This window comes from Lepidochelys kempii, chromosome 8 (genome assembly GCF_965140285.1).
Source record: "Lepidochelys kempii isolate rLepKem1 chromosome 8, rLepKem1.hap1, whole genome shotgun sequence".
Lineage (NCBI taxonomy): Eukaryota > Metazoa > Chordata > Testudines > Cheloniidae > Lepidochelys > Lepidochelys kempii.
In genome coordinates, this window is record NC_136387.1 from 8,426,366 (window position 1) to 8,446,153 (window position 19,788).

At 39.1% G+C, this 19,788-nt stretch overlaps 1 protein-coding gene across 1 annotated transcript in view; it reads left to right on the forward strand.

The window, feature by feature from the left end:
- Window positions 1-19,788, forward strand: part of ADAMTS2 (ADAM metallopeptidase with thrombospondin type 1 motif 2) — a 258,738-nt gene that overhangs the window by 191,475 nt on the left and 47,475 nt on the right. The window contains exon 5 of the mRNA XM_073355401.2: window positions 8,960-9,043. Within this exon, the coding sequence (XP_073211502.1) occupies window positions 8,960-9,043 (84 nt within the window). The remainder of the gene's footprint in view (window positions 1-8,959; window positions 9,044-19,788) is intronic.

The window sequence follows — 19,788 nt, forward strand, 5'->3', positions numbered from 1 at the left end:
CAAATAGGCTCCTCATGGGATTTTCAGACACGCCTAGGTGCCTAATTCTCATGAAAAGAAATCACTGGGAGTTAGGTGCCTTGGGGCTTTTGAAAATCTCACTAGGGTACCTATTTACTTCCTTAGGTTCACAAATACTTTCGAAAATCTGACCATTAGTGGCTTTTGAATATGTGATCCTTTGTCTTTAATAGGATGTACATTATATAGCTATCATATGTGAGAATTTAACTTTTGTAGCTTTGGAGGATGGAAGGTGAAAATATTCCAATACAGAACAGAAAGTCCTAAATGAATGGAAAGGGCAGAAAAGTCATCATTTTTAACTGACAAAAAGATGAAAGCCTGCAAAGTATGTCTGATTCAAGCTGTTGGAAAAGATGATGATTGATCCCTTTTAAATAATAGTGTACTCTGTAAGCAGAATTGCATTTATTAAACTGGGTAGCATTTTTAGGAGAGGGAGGATACGTCAGTAATACTTAAAGAAAAAGGTGTGCATTTTTTTAAAATTAAATAATCTGGATACCCAGGTATCCATTATTTCAAGTAATTTATTTCAACCCATACTCTTTAAGTTGGAGCTAATTCTTAATGATTATGCATGTAGTAAGTGTAGGTCTAATGCTATACACCCAGATTTTAATTAACAATATTTAAATTAGAGCTCATGTGTGCTTTGAATGTGTGCTTGGATGTTAACTCATCGTTCACAGTATTCTAAGAATCAGTACTTTATGAACCGGGGAAAATATAGATTTTGACTGTGCCTCAGTCAATTTTTTTTAGTATCTTTGTTGCTAAATTTCAGCAAAAGTCGTGTGTGCAATTTGACATCCGACAGATTTATTGGGAAATGTTGTTTACTGAACTCTTAGAAGTTTCACTCATTTCTATGGTGGCTTTCAGGTGTAATTTTCAACAGTATGAAGGCTGGATTAGATGTGCACTTCCCATTATTGCTAATGCCTAGTCTTTTCCCATGAATAAAACTGGTAGCTTATAGTGATGAGCAAACCTCCCAAAGTTCAGATCAAATAAGACCTACAGTCAAAGGCTGTGATGTCTAGACAAACGTATCAAGTTGTTTTGAAGTACTCATTCTCATCATCACCTCCCACCAGCAACAGCCTTCCGCATCTTGGACAGTCTTTGAAGCTCCCAGGCAGCTAGTACCAGTCTGAATAGAAAGTTGGCATTGACCAGATGCTAGTTAAGTTTACCCCAGATCTAAACATGAGCCCTAACCACAAAGTTTGCATCCAGATCTGAACTTTCTTTATGTATGGAGATGTTTCAGTGTTATCATTGTTACTATTAATCATGTTTATTATGGTTATGCATAAGGGACAATTGAGAATGGGGCCCCATTGTGCCAGACCCTATACAAACACAGAGTAATAGATAGTGCCTGCTTCAAAGAGCTCACAGTCTAAATATGGGATTATGGTTCAGGCCCGTCTCCATCTAAAACATGAACCTGGCCCATGCCCTTTTCCAGGTTCTTAAATTTCTGATAAAGAACTTCCTCATTCTGTTGAAGAATGGAGATATGAGACTGGCTCATCCCACTTACAAGGGCCTAGCAGAGTAGGGCCCCAACCTCACCGAGGCCTCCAGGAATTACAGCATTAGATCTATAAGTAGAGAAGAAGGATGGTTCTGTTGTTAGAGCAGTAGCCTGTGACTCAAGCGACCCAGGTTCAATTCCCTTCTCCACCACCGACTTCCTATGTGACCTTGGGCAAATCACTCAGTCTCCCTGTGACACACTTCCCGTATCTCACAGGGGTGTGTGAGGATAAATACATAGCAAATTGTGAGGCACTTGGGTATTACAGTAGTGAGAACCATACAAGTGCCCAAGATGGAGGTGGGTAGGAATGTTAAATACTAGTAAAGTATTTTAAACTTTAAAGGGTCATTCCAGCAACTGCAGCTTGCACTGGCAGGGTGTTTTCAGATCCTCTTGCTCAAGAATAGGATGAGAGTGAGGCACACTGACTTCCCACATATGTTCACCCTTGCAGGAACTGTGGGTTTCTCAGCCACTCCCCATTAGCTTTCTGGAAGAGTGACTTATGGCTGTGCCCGAAAGAGAGACCCTGGCAGTGGAGTGGGTAGCAGGCTACAGGGCCTTCTACCCATAGACCTGAACAGCTCATTGTGTAAGGACTGTTGAGGGATGGTGATAACACAGTTTGCATGATGGAGGGCAGAAAACATGGGTAATTAGGATCAGATTCTGATAGGCATCCAAACTTTTGAAGGCTTTCCTAAACCAAACTTCTGAGGTTCACCTAGTAGTCCTCTTTCTCTAGTGCATTAAGACGGCACCGTCACCTTCTCTATGAAAAATAATTGAAGTGGGTTACTTTACTGTGTTATACTGTGAATAGACTTTGCAATAAGACTTTGTGATAGCTTGAGATCTTAATGAAAACTAGACTCCTTCAGTCAAAACTTAGTTTATATTGTTTGGAGAAACATCTCAGTATTGTAGTTTGTAAGCAAAAGCTGGACTTCAAAAAAACCTAAGGAAGGAACAAAGCAATTGGTCTAGCAGCCAGCAAAAAGTCTATGACCTCTCTAAAGCCAGAGTTGCATTCAAAGATGAGATAGGGATCTGTAATACTAAGCTAACTAGTTTCTTACCAAGCCAACACATCTGTGCTGTGAAATGTTTTAAATTTGGATCATAAGCAACTAACTTGGACTTAATTATATCCACTGTGCTCTCACACAGAGTGAGGTAAATCAAAATACTAACCTAGTATTTACATACGGAATGCCAGATTCTTATCTCAGTTTTGCAATGTACATTGTCTTATATTTCCAGAATGTCCACCATTGCACGTTTGTTTCACCTCTTCACATCTGAGTTCAGAATTTGACTTCCAAGTTTTGTCTAGACTGTGTTCTCTCATCATTATTTTTCCTCATGACACTGAATAAAGACTTGCAAGAGGAAGGGTTCCTTCACAGGGGAAATGAAAAAGTGTCATTTGGTGATTAGAAAAGGGGGCTGGGAGTCCTGATTCATGGGTTGTGTCCACAGACTTGCTGTGTGACCATGGGGGAAGTCATTGAATCTCACTGTCTCTTGGGTTACCCTGCAAGGAAATGTGTGTAATGCTGATGGTACTGCTTGGAGAAAGAGACTAGAACAATTATGTGGCTGTTGTGGGAGGGGGATTTTTCTTTTGGGGAGGTTTTTGGACTACAAAGATTTGAGTGGCCATGCCCTCCACCATGGTTTCTGCTTAATAATAAAAATGGTTTCTGTTACAAAATAAAAAACAGGTATTAATGCTGTACCCAAATAGGCAATAAATGGATTGCCCCCCAGCCACTTTATGTCTGCTGTTGGCAACAGTCATACAACTAAAAAGCCAGATGAATCAGCTGCATCTCAGTGTCCTATAAATGGCTTGATAGGACTTCTGATGTCCCACCTGAGGAAGAGCATGGAGTAGAAGGCAACCTCCCCACTGCAACTGATACAACATTGACATCTTTAAATCATGATTTGAGGACTTCAGTAACTCAGCCAGAGGTTAGGGGTCTATTACAGGAGTGAGTGGGCAAGGTTCTGTGGCCTGAAATGTGCAGTAGGTCATAATAGATGATCATGATGGTCCCTTCTGACCTTACGTTTATGAGTCTATCTGACCTCTTTCTTCCCCTCTCCTCCAGGCTTCTGCCCAGTCCCCCAAAGATAATGAATAGGGAAAACTTCAGCAATAAGAGGTTTTTGTATCAATACTTTTCAGTGATCATAAAGATGTTTGAGTGGACTGGATGGATCAACAAATTGTGGTAGCTGAAATGTCAGATGAAAAAGCTGCATCTTGCATTGTGCCCTAAAAATGGCTTAGGTCCATGAGCTTTGATATCCTTTGTAGCTGATTCAAATCCAGTTCAGATTTCTTGTAGCTAGAGATTGTGACTGAGGGCTCTTGGTGGCCCATTTTAAATGAATTTGAGAAAGCAGGTGTTATACAACTGTGTGATATTGTACATGTACGACAAAGGGCATGCTTCAAAACTCGGTTTGAAATGGCTAATAGCACAACAGGGCTAATAGTCACATTGTTTATTACATGACCGTTGCTACCATTAGGTTCCTTGAAATTCCTCTGAAATCAGAAGCAGTGACTTTTAGTAAAGCAGACTGCCCATTGCATAACAAGCATTAATAAAGATCCTATGCCAGGAAACTTCATACAACTGCATAAATGAGTCCACCTGTGACTTTTTCCTCACTGTGGTTGCTTTTATTAAGAGTGGCGTAATACAGAAAACCACTCACCGTTTTCTACAGATCCTGTCAAATTTATCTGCGGGTAACTTACCTCTGATAACACCTGCAAAAGTACAAGGGCTATTATTATTATTTGTATCGTAATAATGCCCAAAAGCCCCAGTAATGATCGGGGTCCCATTGTGGCAGGCACTTTAAAAACACATTAATGTTTCTCAAACCTAATATACACAAAGCATAATGTGTCCCTCACAGCTAGGGTTACCATACGTCCAGGTTTTCCCAGACATTTCCTCTGTCCACGCAGATTTTTCAAATTAGAGGAAATGTCCAGTATTTTTATGAAGAAGACATAGCATCTCAGAAAGAGCTGGCTCCGCATCCCAATGGGTCCCTCCCTGCACTTGCAGCTGCCGGATCCCACCCACCCAAGCCCTGGCTCCCAGGACTGGGGATGGGGAGAGGCAGGGAGGCACTGATTGACAACTGGCACTGCAATCTTGGCCTGAGCCAGCTGCCCTGCCACAGTGACAGGGAGCGGACACTGCCCCCCACCTCAAGAGTGAGGCCCTCCGGCAGCCTCCAGCATAGTTTTTAATTAAAACATTGTGAAAATAAACCATGGAATTAAATTACAGGAAAAAATGGTCTGATCTACAATAGTTTTGCCAACCCCTCAAAATACTTTTCCAAACCTTGAACTCTTTTAGATTCCCCCAGTCCTACTAGACACCCTCTGTAAATGCTGAATCACCAGGTGACATCTCATGAGACTTGATGCAAAATCTGCTCTTCGCAGAGTGCAGGAGCTGCAGTTTTGAGAGCCTTTTTGTGTGCTCTGCTTTCCTGTGCACCAGCATAACATTAGAATCCTACCCTCACGGATTAAGGACAAACAGGAAGCTCGGTTCTGATATCTCTTAGAGTGGTGTAAACCAGGGTATCACCACTGAAGTAACTGGAGTTACACTGCTGAATAATTAGGATGAAATCAGAATCAGCACTACATCTCTTACTCTAGACACTTGCATTTTTTTGTATCGGGCTATCTGTACACTGAAGTAAATAGATCTGCTTTTAATGCAGAAGCTATATGTCTGAGGAAAAACACCACAGATCTGGGGCTTTAAAATTCCATTGTTCTACTGGTAATATTCTGTTTCAAGGGATAATTCTCATGCACATTTGAGCACATCCATTTCAGAGCTCAGTCACTTGGATCTCCTTTCTTTAATAGCACATTGAAACAAACAGATGCCATTCACTTCACACACTGAAATAAGTGTGAATCTATTTCAGTGTGTTATCATATGCTTTCCCCCCATTTTAAATAACCAAGGAAATTAAATGCAAAGAAATGATTAATAGTAAAGCTAGTCAGGACATTTCTGTCCGAATATTTTTCCATTGGAAAATGCCATTTTGTCAAAATCAAAACTTTCCATGGGAATGTGTAATTTTTGATTAAATTTTGTTTTAAAAAAAAGTTTCAACCTTACTGGAATGGAGCATTTTAATATTTTTTTTGAAGTAACTTATTGTTTTGAAATTTATTTTATATTCCATTTAAAATGATGATAAAATATAACATTAAAAGAATCAAAATCTGACTCTCAATCCTTTTCCTGGGTTGCTCATAGAGCACCCTAACAAAGTACTGCTTTATAGAGCCAGTTTCGCCCAGTGAAAGAGCCAGAGGGTCCAGCTCCCACAGAAGGAGTATTGCATTGGAGCTGAATCAATCCCTAGATATGACATTTGGACCCTGGGCTTTGATTTGGCCCTATATTTGAGAGAAAACCTACTACACAGATGCCAAGGAACTTTTACAATGTTTATGCTTTTCTAGTCATTCATAAAATGTGTTTCTTAGATGTCAGTTGGGTGAACTGTGTAACAATGTTTCAATACCGTTCTGTCATCGTATTCCTGCCAAGTTTTAATTTGGCATGTAGTAATGATGCACTTGATGTATTGCTTCACTATTGTTAAAAAAGGCGGAGGTTAAGTTCTGAAGGCTAATGGGAAAGGAGTGTGTAACAATTGGGGTTATGCCTCACGAACTAATAAAACACCTTAGTTACATGTCATGCTTATTATTTCCTATACACCGAAGATTTTATTCAGTGTTTATTTTATGTATATTTAAGTTACTGCAAATTTCAGCTCGTTATCAATGAGGCATATATTCTTATCCCAATGCACAGAGAATCAGGCAGATTAGCATCCCTGCATCAAGATGATAATACTCTTGAGTTGTGGGGCATCTAATAAAGAACACAATGAAATGTCCTTGTCAGCACAAAACTTTCCTTTTAACACATAATTTATTTTAAACAAGTGTATATGTAAATCCTTCAGTATGTTAATCTGCTGTTTTAAAAGTCCCTGAGAGGAAAGATGAAGATATTTCAAACATAGGAGCCTAAAGTTAGGGTTCTAAATTCACATTTAGGCACATAAATAATTGACCTAACTTTCAAAAGCACCAAGGACTAAGTAACTGTCACTGCCTTCATTGGGAACTTCAGCGTGGTCACTACTTTTGAAAATCAAGCCTCTTTTTAGGTGCCCAAATGTGAATTTAGAAGCAAATTTAGGCTTGTATTTTTGAAAATCTAGACCAAATGTTTAAAATATACTTTCAAATAACAGTCAAAGAAATTTTTGTGAAATAGTACATGATTTTTACAGAGAGATCAGAAATGAGTTATATTTTATATGGTCCCTTTGGGACAAAGATATATTGAAAAAATAGGAGTGTATTGATCTTGTTTTTAATAAACAACTCTCCAGAAGCTTAATAACGTATCCCAGTGAATCATAGAATCATAGAATATCAGGGTTGGAAGGGACCCCAGAAGGTCATCTAGTCCAACCCCCTGCTCAAAGCAGGACCAATTCCCAGTTAAATCATCCCAGCCAGGGCTTTGTCAAGCCTGACCTTAAAAACCTCTAAGGAAGGAGATTCTACCACCTCCCTAGGTAACGCATTCCAGTGTTTCACCACCCTCTTAGTGAAAAAGTTTTTCCTAATATCCAATCTAAACCTCCCCCACTGCAACTTGAGACCATTACTCCTCGTTCTGTCATCTGCTACCATTGAGAACAGTCTAGAGCCATCCTCTTTGGAACCCCCTTTCAGGTAGTTGAAAGCAGCTATCAAATCCCCCCTCATTCTTCTCTTCTGCAGGCTAAACAATCCCAGCTCCCTCAGCCTCTCCTCATAACTCATGTGTTCCAGTCCCCTAATCATTTTTGTTGCCCTTCGCTGGACTCTCTCCAATTTATCCACATCCTTCTTGAAGTGTGGGGCCCAAAACTGGACACAGTACTCCAGATGAGGCCTCACCAATGTCGAATAGAGGGGAACGATCACGTCCCTCGATCTGCTCGCTATGCCCCTACTTATACATCCCAAAATGCCATTGGCCTTTTTGGCAACAAGGGCACACTGCTGACTCATATCCAGCTTCTCGTCCACTGTCACCCCTAGGTCCTTTTCTGCAGAACTGCTGCCTAGCCATTCGGTCCCTAGTCTGTAGCTGTGCATTGGGTTCTTCCGTCCTAAGTGCAGGACCCTGCACTTATCCTTATTGAACCTCATCAGATTCCTTTTGGCCCAATCTTCCAATTGGTCTAGGTCCTTCTGTATCCTATCCCTCCCCTCCAGCGTATCTACCACTCCTCCCAGTTTAGTATCATCCGCAAATTTGCTGAGAGTGCAATCCACACCATCCTCCAGATCATTTATGAAGATATTGAATAAAACCGGCCCCAGGACCGACCCTTGGGGCACTCCACTTGATACCGGCTGCCAACTAGACATGGAGCCATTGATCACTAGAACATTGAATGTTTCTTATGTCAGAAACACACCATGAAATATGAGCTATTCTTTATGTCCCACACATAAAATAGTCCAGTTTTGGCCCATGATTTACTAGGGGCACTAATGATCTGAAGGGAAGGGAGCAGAGAATATATTTTCCTTGCAGATATTTATTTATCTACTTATTCTAATTTGTAAAGCAAAAAACCAAACATATTTATAAGACCCTAAGTTGGCCTTCTTTCATTCCTCCCATCATAGATGAACCCAATCAGCTCTTTTAATAGCTAATATTTTGCCCAGCTTGCTTATAGTATTATTTCTTCTGTATTCCTTGGACTTCTGTAGTTCATTCTCCGTTATAATATCCATAGCGTTGTCTTCATTGCAGTTAATCATACATACACACAAGCAAACTATTCTATGTATGTATAATACAAAACCCCCTGTTTTCTGTGTTAGTATTTTACAGATTTTGTTACGCTTGTATAGTTTTAAGTTAATTTTGGCACAATAAAAACAACTCATTTGATTGACTGCTTTATAAGGATATCATCCTTGAGAGTATTTTAGTACTTTAGTCTATGATTTAGGGAAGCACTGTTTAACTTTCACTGACTTTAATTGGTTCCTGAACAAAGATGGTTTCTGATTTGATGCCTATATGGAGCCTTTATGGTAGAGCCCTGTAGTTCACATAGAAAAAGTTCTCTTTCAAGTAGTGGAAGTGCCCCTTTTTTACAAATGAGTGTGGTTGATCTGTATCTTAAAGACACAATATATAAAAAGCTCACGTTTTATGGTTGCTACTGTGATTACTTATTGACAGAATCATTATTAAAAATATCTACACTCTTTTGCAGGTGAATGAAATCTACCATGACGAGTCCTTAGGTGCCCACATTAATGTTGTTTTGGTGAGGATAATCATGCTGAGCTATGGGAAAGTAAGTAAAGGCTAATTTTAATAATGGATCTAGATGTTTCCGGGATTCTTTTAATGAACTGTGTAATTCATATACTACTCTATTTTAATTTGTTCATTGTCTATTAATATAGCATTAATGTATAATATGTAATTTACATCTACACTTGTTTGTTTATTATATGAAATGCATGCTGGAAAATAACTGTAACATAAAATTTCCTGTTGTGTTTTCTCTTATTATGTCACTTTAAGTTACCGCTTTGCTTTGGCAGTATTATTTCAAGTTTGTTCTAGATAACTTATGGCAAATTTCATGGGTATTGACCCTTTTGGCCACTAGAGGGGTATGATATATACTGTGTATGTTATACATGCATAAGAAAGCAGTAACACGTGACTGTGTGTATCATAGAATATCAAGGTTGGAAGGGACCTCAGGAGGTCATCTAGTCCAAACCCATACTCAAAGCAGGACCAGTTCCCAATTTTTGCCCCAGGTCCCTAAATGGCCCCCTCAAGGATTGAACTCACAACCCTGGGTTTAGCAGGCCAATGTTCAAACCACTGAGCTATCCCTCCCACTTATATTACCATACAGTAAGTGCATTGTGGGCTCAGTTCTGCTGAGCACAATGGCTCTGATCCAGCAAATCCCTTAAGCTTGTACTTAAGTAAAGTTGGACGACACATGTTTAAAGTTAAGCATTTGCTTTGTTGGATTGGGGCCAGAGTGTCTTGCACTTTGCAGAATCAAATCAAAATTAAGAATTACAAGGGTTTTTTTTTATTTTCTACAGTTCTGTTGCTGTTTCTGTGGAATGGGTCAGTTTACAAGCAACACTCCTGTAAAGAACATTGAAATGATGAGTGATTTTGAAAGTGGGATTACTTTAAAGCCTTTAGTACTTTTACCCCAGTTTTGTCTGAGCAACTTCTAATTCCTTGGAAACTGGAGGAGAGTTATAAGCATGTTTATAACATTCATTGAATGAGGACAAGCCCTACCAATTCCTCTTAGGTACAGCAGCACCTGCAACTATTCAAGTGAAAATATTTTTATGATCTAGCTTGCCTTTTTGTGACTACAGTTACTGTCATTTGGACATTCATGAGTCGTACCTGATTTGCAGAGTCAGCTAAGTATTTAGACATGCAAGTGGCCTAAATGGTATCCATAAACAATAGAGAGTCAGTTCAGCTGGTATAAATGGGTGTAGCTCCAGTGAAGTCAACAGACTTGCACTGAGTTACCATAGCTGAAGATCTGGCACAACACCAGCTCTTTGCTGAGAGTCAGGAGGCCCTGAGTTCTAATCCAGGCTCTGCTGCTGACTCACCACGTGGCCTTGGGTTAGTCAATTGACCTTTCTGTCTGAGCTTCTTTTTCTGTAAATTGAAGATAGTAATACTTTCTTGCCTGCCTCACAGGGTGATGTGTTTTGGAGATATAAAGTGATATATAAATGCTAAGATAAGGAAAGGAGTGTGGGGAAAGTGTTTGTATCTGCCATTCTATGGCCCAGCGTTCATAGTGTGTATATTTAGAAAGTTGGGTTAAAATAGGGGAAATAACTTAATAATTGTTATATGGATAATAATTGAGAGAATGTAAACAGGCTAATAATTCTCAAGTTGGGGTGGTAGAAGATACCCATGCAGCTGGAACCTTTATCAGTCAATCAGATGCCTTGTTTTGTAATGCCCATGTATTAAATGTATGCATTGCTATGTCTATCTCTGTATAGTTATATATCTATAATAATCTAATATCTTGCAACTTCTGCTGGTTTATCTGCTGAAATACAGTAAGTACAGTAGATCCCAATTCCACTTTCCGATTCTTGTTTGCGTTCCAAGAAGAGGGTGGGTTGTTTTTCAAGAAGAAAAGAGGGAAAAAATCTAAACAAAAAATATTGTTCATTAATAATTTGCATCTCACTGATACTGCAGACCTGTATAGAAAGCAGTGTGCTTCTGTGTCACTAGTTTGCATCCCAACTAGGTTAGCAGAGGATGAAAACATTCACTCTGTAATGGCTGTTTGGCCTGTGTGAAAGGAGCAGGTGATCCCAGTCAAGTTTCCAATGGGCATATGATCACATTACAAAAATGACCATTGCAGTTAGCGCCAACCGCTCCTTTTATTGGCAGGCTCAGTAGTGAGTAACCCGGAGCTGGATTCTGATACCCAATGGGTAGCATCTTAGTCTGCGAGTAGCCCCACTGATTTCAACAGAATTGTATGTGGAGTAAGGTACCATTTGGGTATCAGAATCTGTTCCTGAATGAGCATAGAGACTGAGCTCCGCTCTCTCTTCCAGAGGTTTTGGACCTGGTTCTCATTTACACTCCAGCCTCTTTGCACCATTCTGAAAGTGTAAAGGGGGCTTTAAATAAGTGTAATTTTATATAATTGTAATTTACCCCCTACTTTGAGGCCCCATTACCTAGAGCAGTGTAAAGGAGTCTCAGTGTAAATGAGAACCAGGCCCAGATTTCTCTTCAGAATAGGGTTGTTAGGGAAAGGACATTGTACTGCCCCTGCCTTTTTAATCTGTTCTGTGGGGGGGTGGGAAAGAGGCTTCTAAAGTTGTGCCAGCAGAAGCAGTTTTAGAACTAAAGGGATGTGCGCAAGTTAAAACAATGCAAGAGTAAAATGGCCTGTTTGGCTTCACTATGTGAAAATATCACCACGTAATCTTGTTTGAGGAAAGTATTGCTTTAGAAACCTTCCAGTGGGTACCTTAAGGTTTGCTTGCTTCATTCAGCGCAATTTGGTATATAGATCACTAGCATGATAAATAATCATAATAATTACATTGGGGTTCCATAATAGATGGGGCATGGATGAGTGATGCACTGTTTTTCCTTTGAGGTTGTGACACAGTTGTGAGTTATTGCAAGTACCACCCACCCCCAAACAGCCTTTCACTGTATTGTTTTTTAAAAAGGTTTATTTTATTTTATACAATATGTCATCTGTTGGTGAGGGTAATACAGACAATACTGTGGGTTGCATAGCAACCAGCTTTTCAATGGTTGTTTTTTGAAGGCATCACAGTCACTGAACTGCACTCATTTTCAGTATTTTCGGGGCAGTAAAATAAACCCAGCTGTAATTTTGAAAGTTTCAGGTCCTTGAAATTTCAGCAATTAGATGAGAATGAACAAATATAGAAGGGATACAGGAAGTTGCTCCTCTACATTCGTTGTGATAACATATTGCAGCTATCTAATGAACTGAAATCAAAACATCTGAGATAGTTGGATTGAGATGGCACATTTTTCATGCACAAATTATTGCTTCTGCAATTAAGCCAAGCATGAGAGAACTGTTATTTTTTCATAAGGACTAAGGCTAGACTGTGACTTTACAATATGTCTTGAGTAAAGGGCAGCATATAGCTGTGCTGCCCCAGGAGTAAACCCGGGAACAAATTGTGACCGAGAGTCACAATTCATTTCCTAAAAAGAAAAGGATACTAGTGGCACCTTAGAGACTAACCAACTAGTGCTCCTTTTCTTTTGGCGAATACAGACTGACACGGCTGCTACTCTGAAATTCATTTCCTGGATTCCCACTTGTTTAGATCACTTGTTTAGCAGATTACTACCCGCTCTTCTGCATAAATGCAACTGCACCAGCAGGCACGTTGAGGGTGCATGGCAACACGGCTCCACCCAGTCCCCACTTTGCCCCATACCTGTGAGTAGGACATGGGATATTGGTCCTCCAGAGGCTGTTTTCTGCACTGTACTCTGAAACATTTAGCCCATGCAAAAGAGAAGGGGGACACTTTCTCTCCACTCACTCCCCTGAACAGGCACGTAAAGCAAACAATGATTTTGTCCTTATTCAGTGACTTGAAAATGGGTTTTTTGGGATGTATGTGCCATAACTATAGCACCATGGCAGCAAAGGAATCATGAAGAAAATTGTTCAGTCAGATGCATATTTCCCAATTACTGTTGTCTAATTTAGTTTGTTTCTTTCTAATTTTAATCTGGATTCAATTCAAAATTCATGAGAGATACAAGGTGGGTGAGGTAATATCTTTTACTGGACAAATTTCTGTTGGTGGGTGGGACGAGCTTTTGAGCCTCTGGAAAGCTTGTCCCCTTCACCAACAGAAGTTGGTCCAGTAAAAGATATTACTTCACCCACCTTGTCTCTCTAATATCCTGGAACCAACACGGCTACAACAACATTGTAAATAATATATGATAATTCATGTTTGTCTTCCTTTCTGAAAAAAAGTATTCATTGTCTTACGGAATGTTCAACATTCAGTAAAGACAGAGATATTTTGAAGTTCCCATATACTGCAGTGATGGGGGCTTACAGTTGCTGTAATTAGATTTTTTGGATGGAATATAGGGAAGAAGAATACTCAAAGAAAAAAGAAATAGGGCTTGTTTCCTGCTCTATTGATATCAGAGGTAGCTAGATCTATTCCCAACTTCGTAAATTACAGATAGATTTGGGGGGACAGCTATTACCCACCACCTAAATTAATAATTCAAACATATTATTTGATATAACAGCTCTGTAATCCAATCTAATATTAAAATAATCACAGTGAAATAAACAAAATAACAACCAGAAAACCTCACAGAGAAAATGATAGAAGACAAGATGAATGACATGAGAATGAATAAAAATGACAATTTGTAGTAATAATTCATAAGATTTAGATAGTGTTTTATATTCCAAAGTGCTGAACAAACATGAACTAATGTATTCTCCCAACTTCCCTGTGAAGTAGGTGAGTAAAGATTATTATTCCCATTTCACAGTTATGCAACAAAGATGTTACATGAATGTTCCAGTACAACACAGCAAGTAATTGGCAGACCAGGGTTTAGAATTCTTACATTCCTGGCTTCCACCACCATGCTGAGGCCATCAGACAATACTGCTTCTGTACAAATGTAGCAAGTACGCTAGAATATGTTGATGTCTCATAACAGCAAGAGAGAAAGTTAGACACACATTAACCATCACAGGCATCATGCAAATGGAAAAGAATTCAGGAAAGATTTTCCTCTAGGATCACTCTGGACGCAGTTCACCAAATGGACACCAGGGTTAAAATCCTGGCTCCATTGACTTCTGGGGATTTGATTGATTTCACCCCATATCTTTTCATGACATGATGTTTTATTTATCCTTGTGTATCTATTTTTTTCAAATTTAACTATGACAAATGGTATTATGATGCCTCCGTGTGGATAGGAAGTAACTGAGCCAGCCATGCTGGCAAGCAGTGGCTTGCTTTGAGCCAGCTTCCTTTTTTCTCCATTCTTCACAGCAGGGTAATGTGAGTAATGTAGCTAAGGTGGAACTACAAGTATGGAGAGGCTGGAAGGACAAGCTTATTCGATACTGAATGAGGTGCATGACCTGACCTGACCACCTTCCATTTGCTCCTGGCTGGTTTAGAGAGGGGTCTGCTGTGGTTTTGGGGCTCAGTTGGATGAGATGCTGAGCACCCTATACTTCCAATGAAATCAATAGGTTCAGGAGGCCCTTAGTAGCAGCTTATAGAATTGATGCACTTTTGCCAAAATAGTAACTGTTACCTATGGTATTTATTTATTTAATCAGTCATTCCTTAATTTATTTTTGTTACTGCTTATCACATGGATTGTGGTAACACCTAAAAGCACCAATCAGGATTGTCCGAGGCACTATACCTACACATAGGAAGATAGGGTCCCGGACCCCAATTGCATGCACCTGACTCCATGCAGGTGTAGACTGAGTTGCAGGACCAGGCCCTAAGTATTATTTATTTGTGTATTGAGCTTTGCTTGTTGTGTTGCTGTGTATGTAAGTTTGCATCACTTTTTCATTAGTTTATTTCGGGGGTGGAGGGGTATTTTATCCCCTCTCCTTCTGTGGGAATGAACGAATCACCTTAATTTTAAATCAGACTCATTGCATATTGTTTCTCAACTCATTTTGTTGAGGGCCTTGTGGGGTGCTGCACTGGCTGACCCTATACACTGTACTTTGTATTTCTGATTTACTTATATTTATGTAGAATTAGCAACTGAGAAATCACTATTATCAAAAAGTGTTAGAAATCCTTCAAACACAAAATGTCAGTTTGCTGAGTGAGCTCTTTTTGTTAGTGTGGTTACCATGGACACCAGATGCTCTCTTTTATTTATTTTTCCTTATCTAGTTCAGTATGACAGGAGAGAATAAATAAATTAATCTAATATACAATAAATGACAGAAATGCCATATAGAAATAATGTGAACAGAGTATTTTATGGCGTGTTTGCTTATTTAGAAAAGGAAAAGCATAGATTTTAGATTGCCTCAAAAATATACACGCTGCTGTACTCTAACTTTCACTATCAGTGCTTTTAAATCTAACAAGTTAAGGTTCCCCTGCTCACCCCCAGGGAGCTTCTGCAAATTCCGAAGAATGGCAGTGTCTTGCCAGTTGTTACTCTTGGAGCACCATCTAATGGATGAGTTATGAAAGATCTTTTTTCTAGCAAGACAAGCCAAAGTTCTTTACATTCTTGTCATTTGATACCCACTCATCAGCATTAATATACCACCAAAGCCAGTTATTCCAAATCCCAGTTAACTAAAACCCTCAATTAACCAAAATGTGATCATGTCCCTGATATCAATATGTGGTTCACAGAGATTCCCAATTTTAATATTCCTGAAAATTTTTGATTACTTCGGATTACATTTTTTTCTATAAAAACTTTTAATGTTTGCAATATTTCTAATATTCCACAGGGCAGAATCTTAACTATTAGCTGTCCCTGCTTTCTCCTCCACACAGGTAGGTTGTTCCCCTACCCATGACCTGTCTAATCAGCAGACATCCCATGATGTTTCTGTCGCCTGCCCCCTGCAGTCCCCAAAAGTTCCTGGTTCTCTTGCTGCAGTGAGAATGAAGTTTCTCTCTCCACTGGCAGCTGAGTAACATTCTCCAAGGTCCTGCTGGGGAATATGTTCTTTTCAGGTCTCTCCAAGATCCTAGCCAGTTGTAGCACCTGCAGGCTCTTGGAAGCCAGCAGCACAGACATGTCCTTAGCAACCAATACCACATGCCTCTTCCACCTCCTACTCAGCAAGTGCCTGCTAGCCAACATGCCTCTGTGTTTGCAAACTAAACAGGGATGGATTTTTGCCTCACTCAGAGTCTTGTTTTTTCTGCCCAGTCTGTTTCTACTCCTGTTTTACTCTTCTTCCTCTGAGTCTCATTTTCTTTGCACAGGGACCAATTCAACCCATGGTCGCCTTACCTGGGCGTGGGGGAAGCTCAGCTCTTGTCTACAATGGGAAATAATATAAAGAGTTATGTAGCATAAAGAGTTATGTTATCTTGGTATCTCAACTTCTGGGCACCCCAAGTCCATCAAGTCTTTCCATGAACCATCTCCACCATATCTCATGTCCCATCTGCCATGCCTACCCTCCTCTGTAACACTCAGGACCATCCCTATGGTTCCCATGGATTTCTAAGGAGTTCTCTTCAGCAGGGTGGAAGTGGGACTCTAGTGGGACTCCAGGAGTCTGGAAGGATCCCAGGAACCTAGCAGAATCTGTGATGGCCATTATTGGTTGCACCCTTGCCTCATCCGTTTTGGGAATCCTTGCTAAATAGCAAAAAGCAGTTATTCAAGAGAGGCACTGTCTGCTATCCAGCCAGGTTTCCCATTGCTTGATGCTACCCTGTGGTGAATAAGGAGTAGTGACCAATGGACCAGTGAATATTCATACTCAAAGACCTTTGAATATAATTATTATGTCTTAGTGAAGAAAGTGCACTGAGTGTTTCCTGTCCCCAATGTGAACTCTCAAATGGTTTCCCTGTCTAGAAATCCTTCCTGCTAACTGAGATCATAGCTTCCCTACCTATGTCACTGGCGATCCCTTTAATGGACTTGCCATTGGGTGTCTGAGTTTGTATTATAAGTGCTTATTTGCACCATATCTTTTGTGTAAAGCATTCTGATGTCTGAATCCAAACTCTCTACCTAATTTATTAATCTGTTATTGTCAAAGCTTCCAGTGCTTCAACATTCTTGTTTTGCCAAAGTCCAGACATCAATTTGGCAGGCCATTCTTTTACTTATTCCAGTATTTTCCCCCACAACTCTTTTAGGAATTCCCTTCTCATGTCCTCTTTACTGTATTAGAAGAAATGATAAATACATCCTTATGTCTAAACATAAATCATATTTATTTTCTCTCATTTTTGGCACAAGCTAGTTTTTGTTCTCCATTAAGTACTTTGGAATGATAAGGGTTTATAGTACTGTATGTACATTTAAATTGCTGTGGCTCTTGTTATGGTAACATTGTTGTCCTAGCAACATGACTTGTGCAAATGGAAGGCCAGAGTTCACATGTGTATTTTGTACAAATTTTGGAAGACATAGGATGGATCAATTAGTCATCCATTTTATATCATCCCACATAGAGTAACCTTTCATAAGTATTAACTGCACACTGCTGAATATACTATGCCTGAAATGCTTAAGAAAATGCTATTTTTAAAAAAGCAAATGTTAAGATTGGACTCTAAAATACCCCTTTTTGCCCCTCATTCAAGGGTATTTATCCTTTACACCACACCTGACACACATTGACTTTTTTTGAATCGCCTAAGTGCTTACTAGATATCACAGATATAATATGTTCCCCATAGGAAGTGCTGCTTAACGAGTGGACAGCTACATTTTGTGCCATTATCAAGTGGTCTTCAGATGTAGGATGAATTGTATTAATTCATTGTTGACAAGTGCAGACTTCAAAAGCACACTTAGCCATTGCACCTAACTGGAGATCCAATAGCATTCAAAGGCCCAACAAAACACTGTTAACTCCTCTGCCCCCTTGCACTGCTGATTTAAAAGTCATGCACATATTCCATCAATCTGCCATTTCTTCCAGTTGCTTTCCTCAGCCAATAACCATTACTCCTCTCTTATCCTGGATGAGTCTTAGCCAAGTAACTGTAGTCCAAATTCCAAACTTGGCTGCATGCTTGTAAGTAATTGCACCATCCACATCTGATGAAACTGAGACATAGAACTGAGTGTCCTCTTACTAACTCTTCTAGCAGCCTCACGTTAGAGGTAATTGGAAAAAAATTCAAAATAGATTTTTGTCAGAAAAAAACTGTTTTGACTAAACCAATTTTTTTTAATGAAATGGTTTTGATTAAATTTCCCATGAAAGAAAAAAACATTAAAATGATTATTTTTTTATTTGGAAACTTTTTTTCTTGAAAATTTCAAATTTTTGTTTCAAAATTCCAAAATTTTATGATACAGGTTTTCATTTTTTATATTTTTACATTGCATTACAACACAAACCGGAGACACTTTGATCTAGAAAATATATTTCAATCAGTACTGAGTAACATCTGCCCTTAATTATTTTTAAAATAAAATAAAAATAAAGAATATTTCAACTGATATATTGTCATGAAATAATGTAAAATCATAATTATAATGATGATAAAATATAAAAATGAGAAAAAACATAAAGTAAATTCCAAAATGAGTTTTGGATTTTCATTTTTGCAGGAAATTTCAAAATATTTGTTTCCATTCCAAATTGGAAAAAAACCAAAATTTTGAAATTTCCCCCCAAAAATGCAATTTTCGGGACAGGGTGATAATTTGCAAGATTGGCCACAACAAAAGATGGTGAGGGGAGGGTTAAGCAGATGCTGTACGAACCCTTCTTAAGGAATTCCTATCACCTTGCTTTCCAAATACACCTATAATGGACCCAAGATCTCCCTTCTAAACTTCACCCGCCAAGAAGTACAAAGACCCAATATGCAAATTGTAATTGGAAACTCCCTCAGCACTTCAGTGAGTGACACTGATTGAAACTTAAGCAGAGAAGATTTAACATTAGTTCTTTCCTACTCCACACCAAACCATGGATTACCTGTGAGGCTGGTAATCCAGTCTGATTTGTGTACTCTTATTCATGGAGTAGCTGGAAGACTTCAGAAATTGTGAAACTTTTTATGCTGCAGCTGAGAGGAGCCAACACTCCGAACCCCTCGGCCTCACCCCCACCATATGAATTTTGTTGCATGCACCAATATGGAGGTGATATGTCAGACATCACCTCCATATTGGTGCTCAAAACAAAATTCATTCCGCACATGCATGGGGAAAAAATAGAGGGGACGCTGGTCATCATGATGCTTTTTTATTTATTATTATTATTATTATTTTATTTTATTTATTATCATTAGAAGTAAGGCAAACAGGTGTTTTCCATCTCTATGTTCTATGGGCCAAACTCTCTGCTGGTGTGACTCTGCTGAAGTTAGCAGAGAATTTAGCAATAGGTTTCTGTAAGAAGAAGAAAATGTAGGCAGAATATCTGGACAAGTTGCTGACGGTGAGATCTAGCAGCCTATGGAATAATCTGCCGAAAGACTTGATGGAAGCCACATTCCTTGACATCTGGATAAAATCATAGGAAATGTATAATGAGGAACAATCATGCACTAGCAGGAAGATAACTGAATGAGAATGTTCCAGCTCTAGATTCTATGTACAGTAAACTATATTAGACACTTCAATATTTTAAATCCAGTGTGACTTGCTTACATACAGATAGATTAAATAGAGAGTAATACATGTCTCATAAGTTTGTTACCAAGTTAACCGTGATCTTTTCTTGCAATACATTGTAGGCAACATAAATTATGTCAAAAATGCCATATCTAATGTGTGAATGGACATGTGATA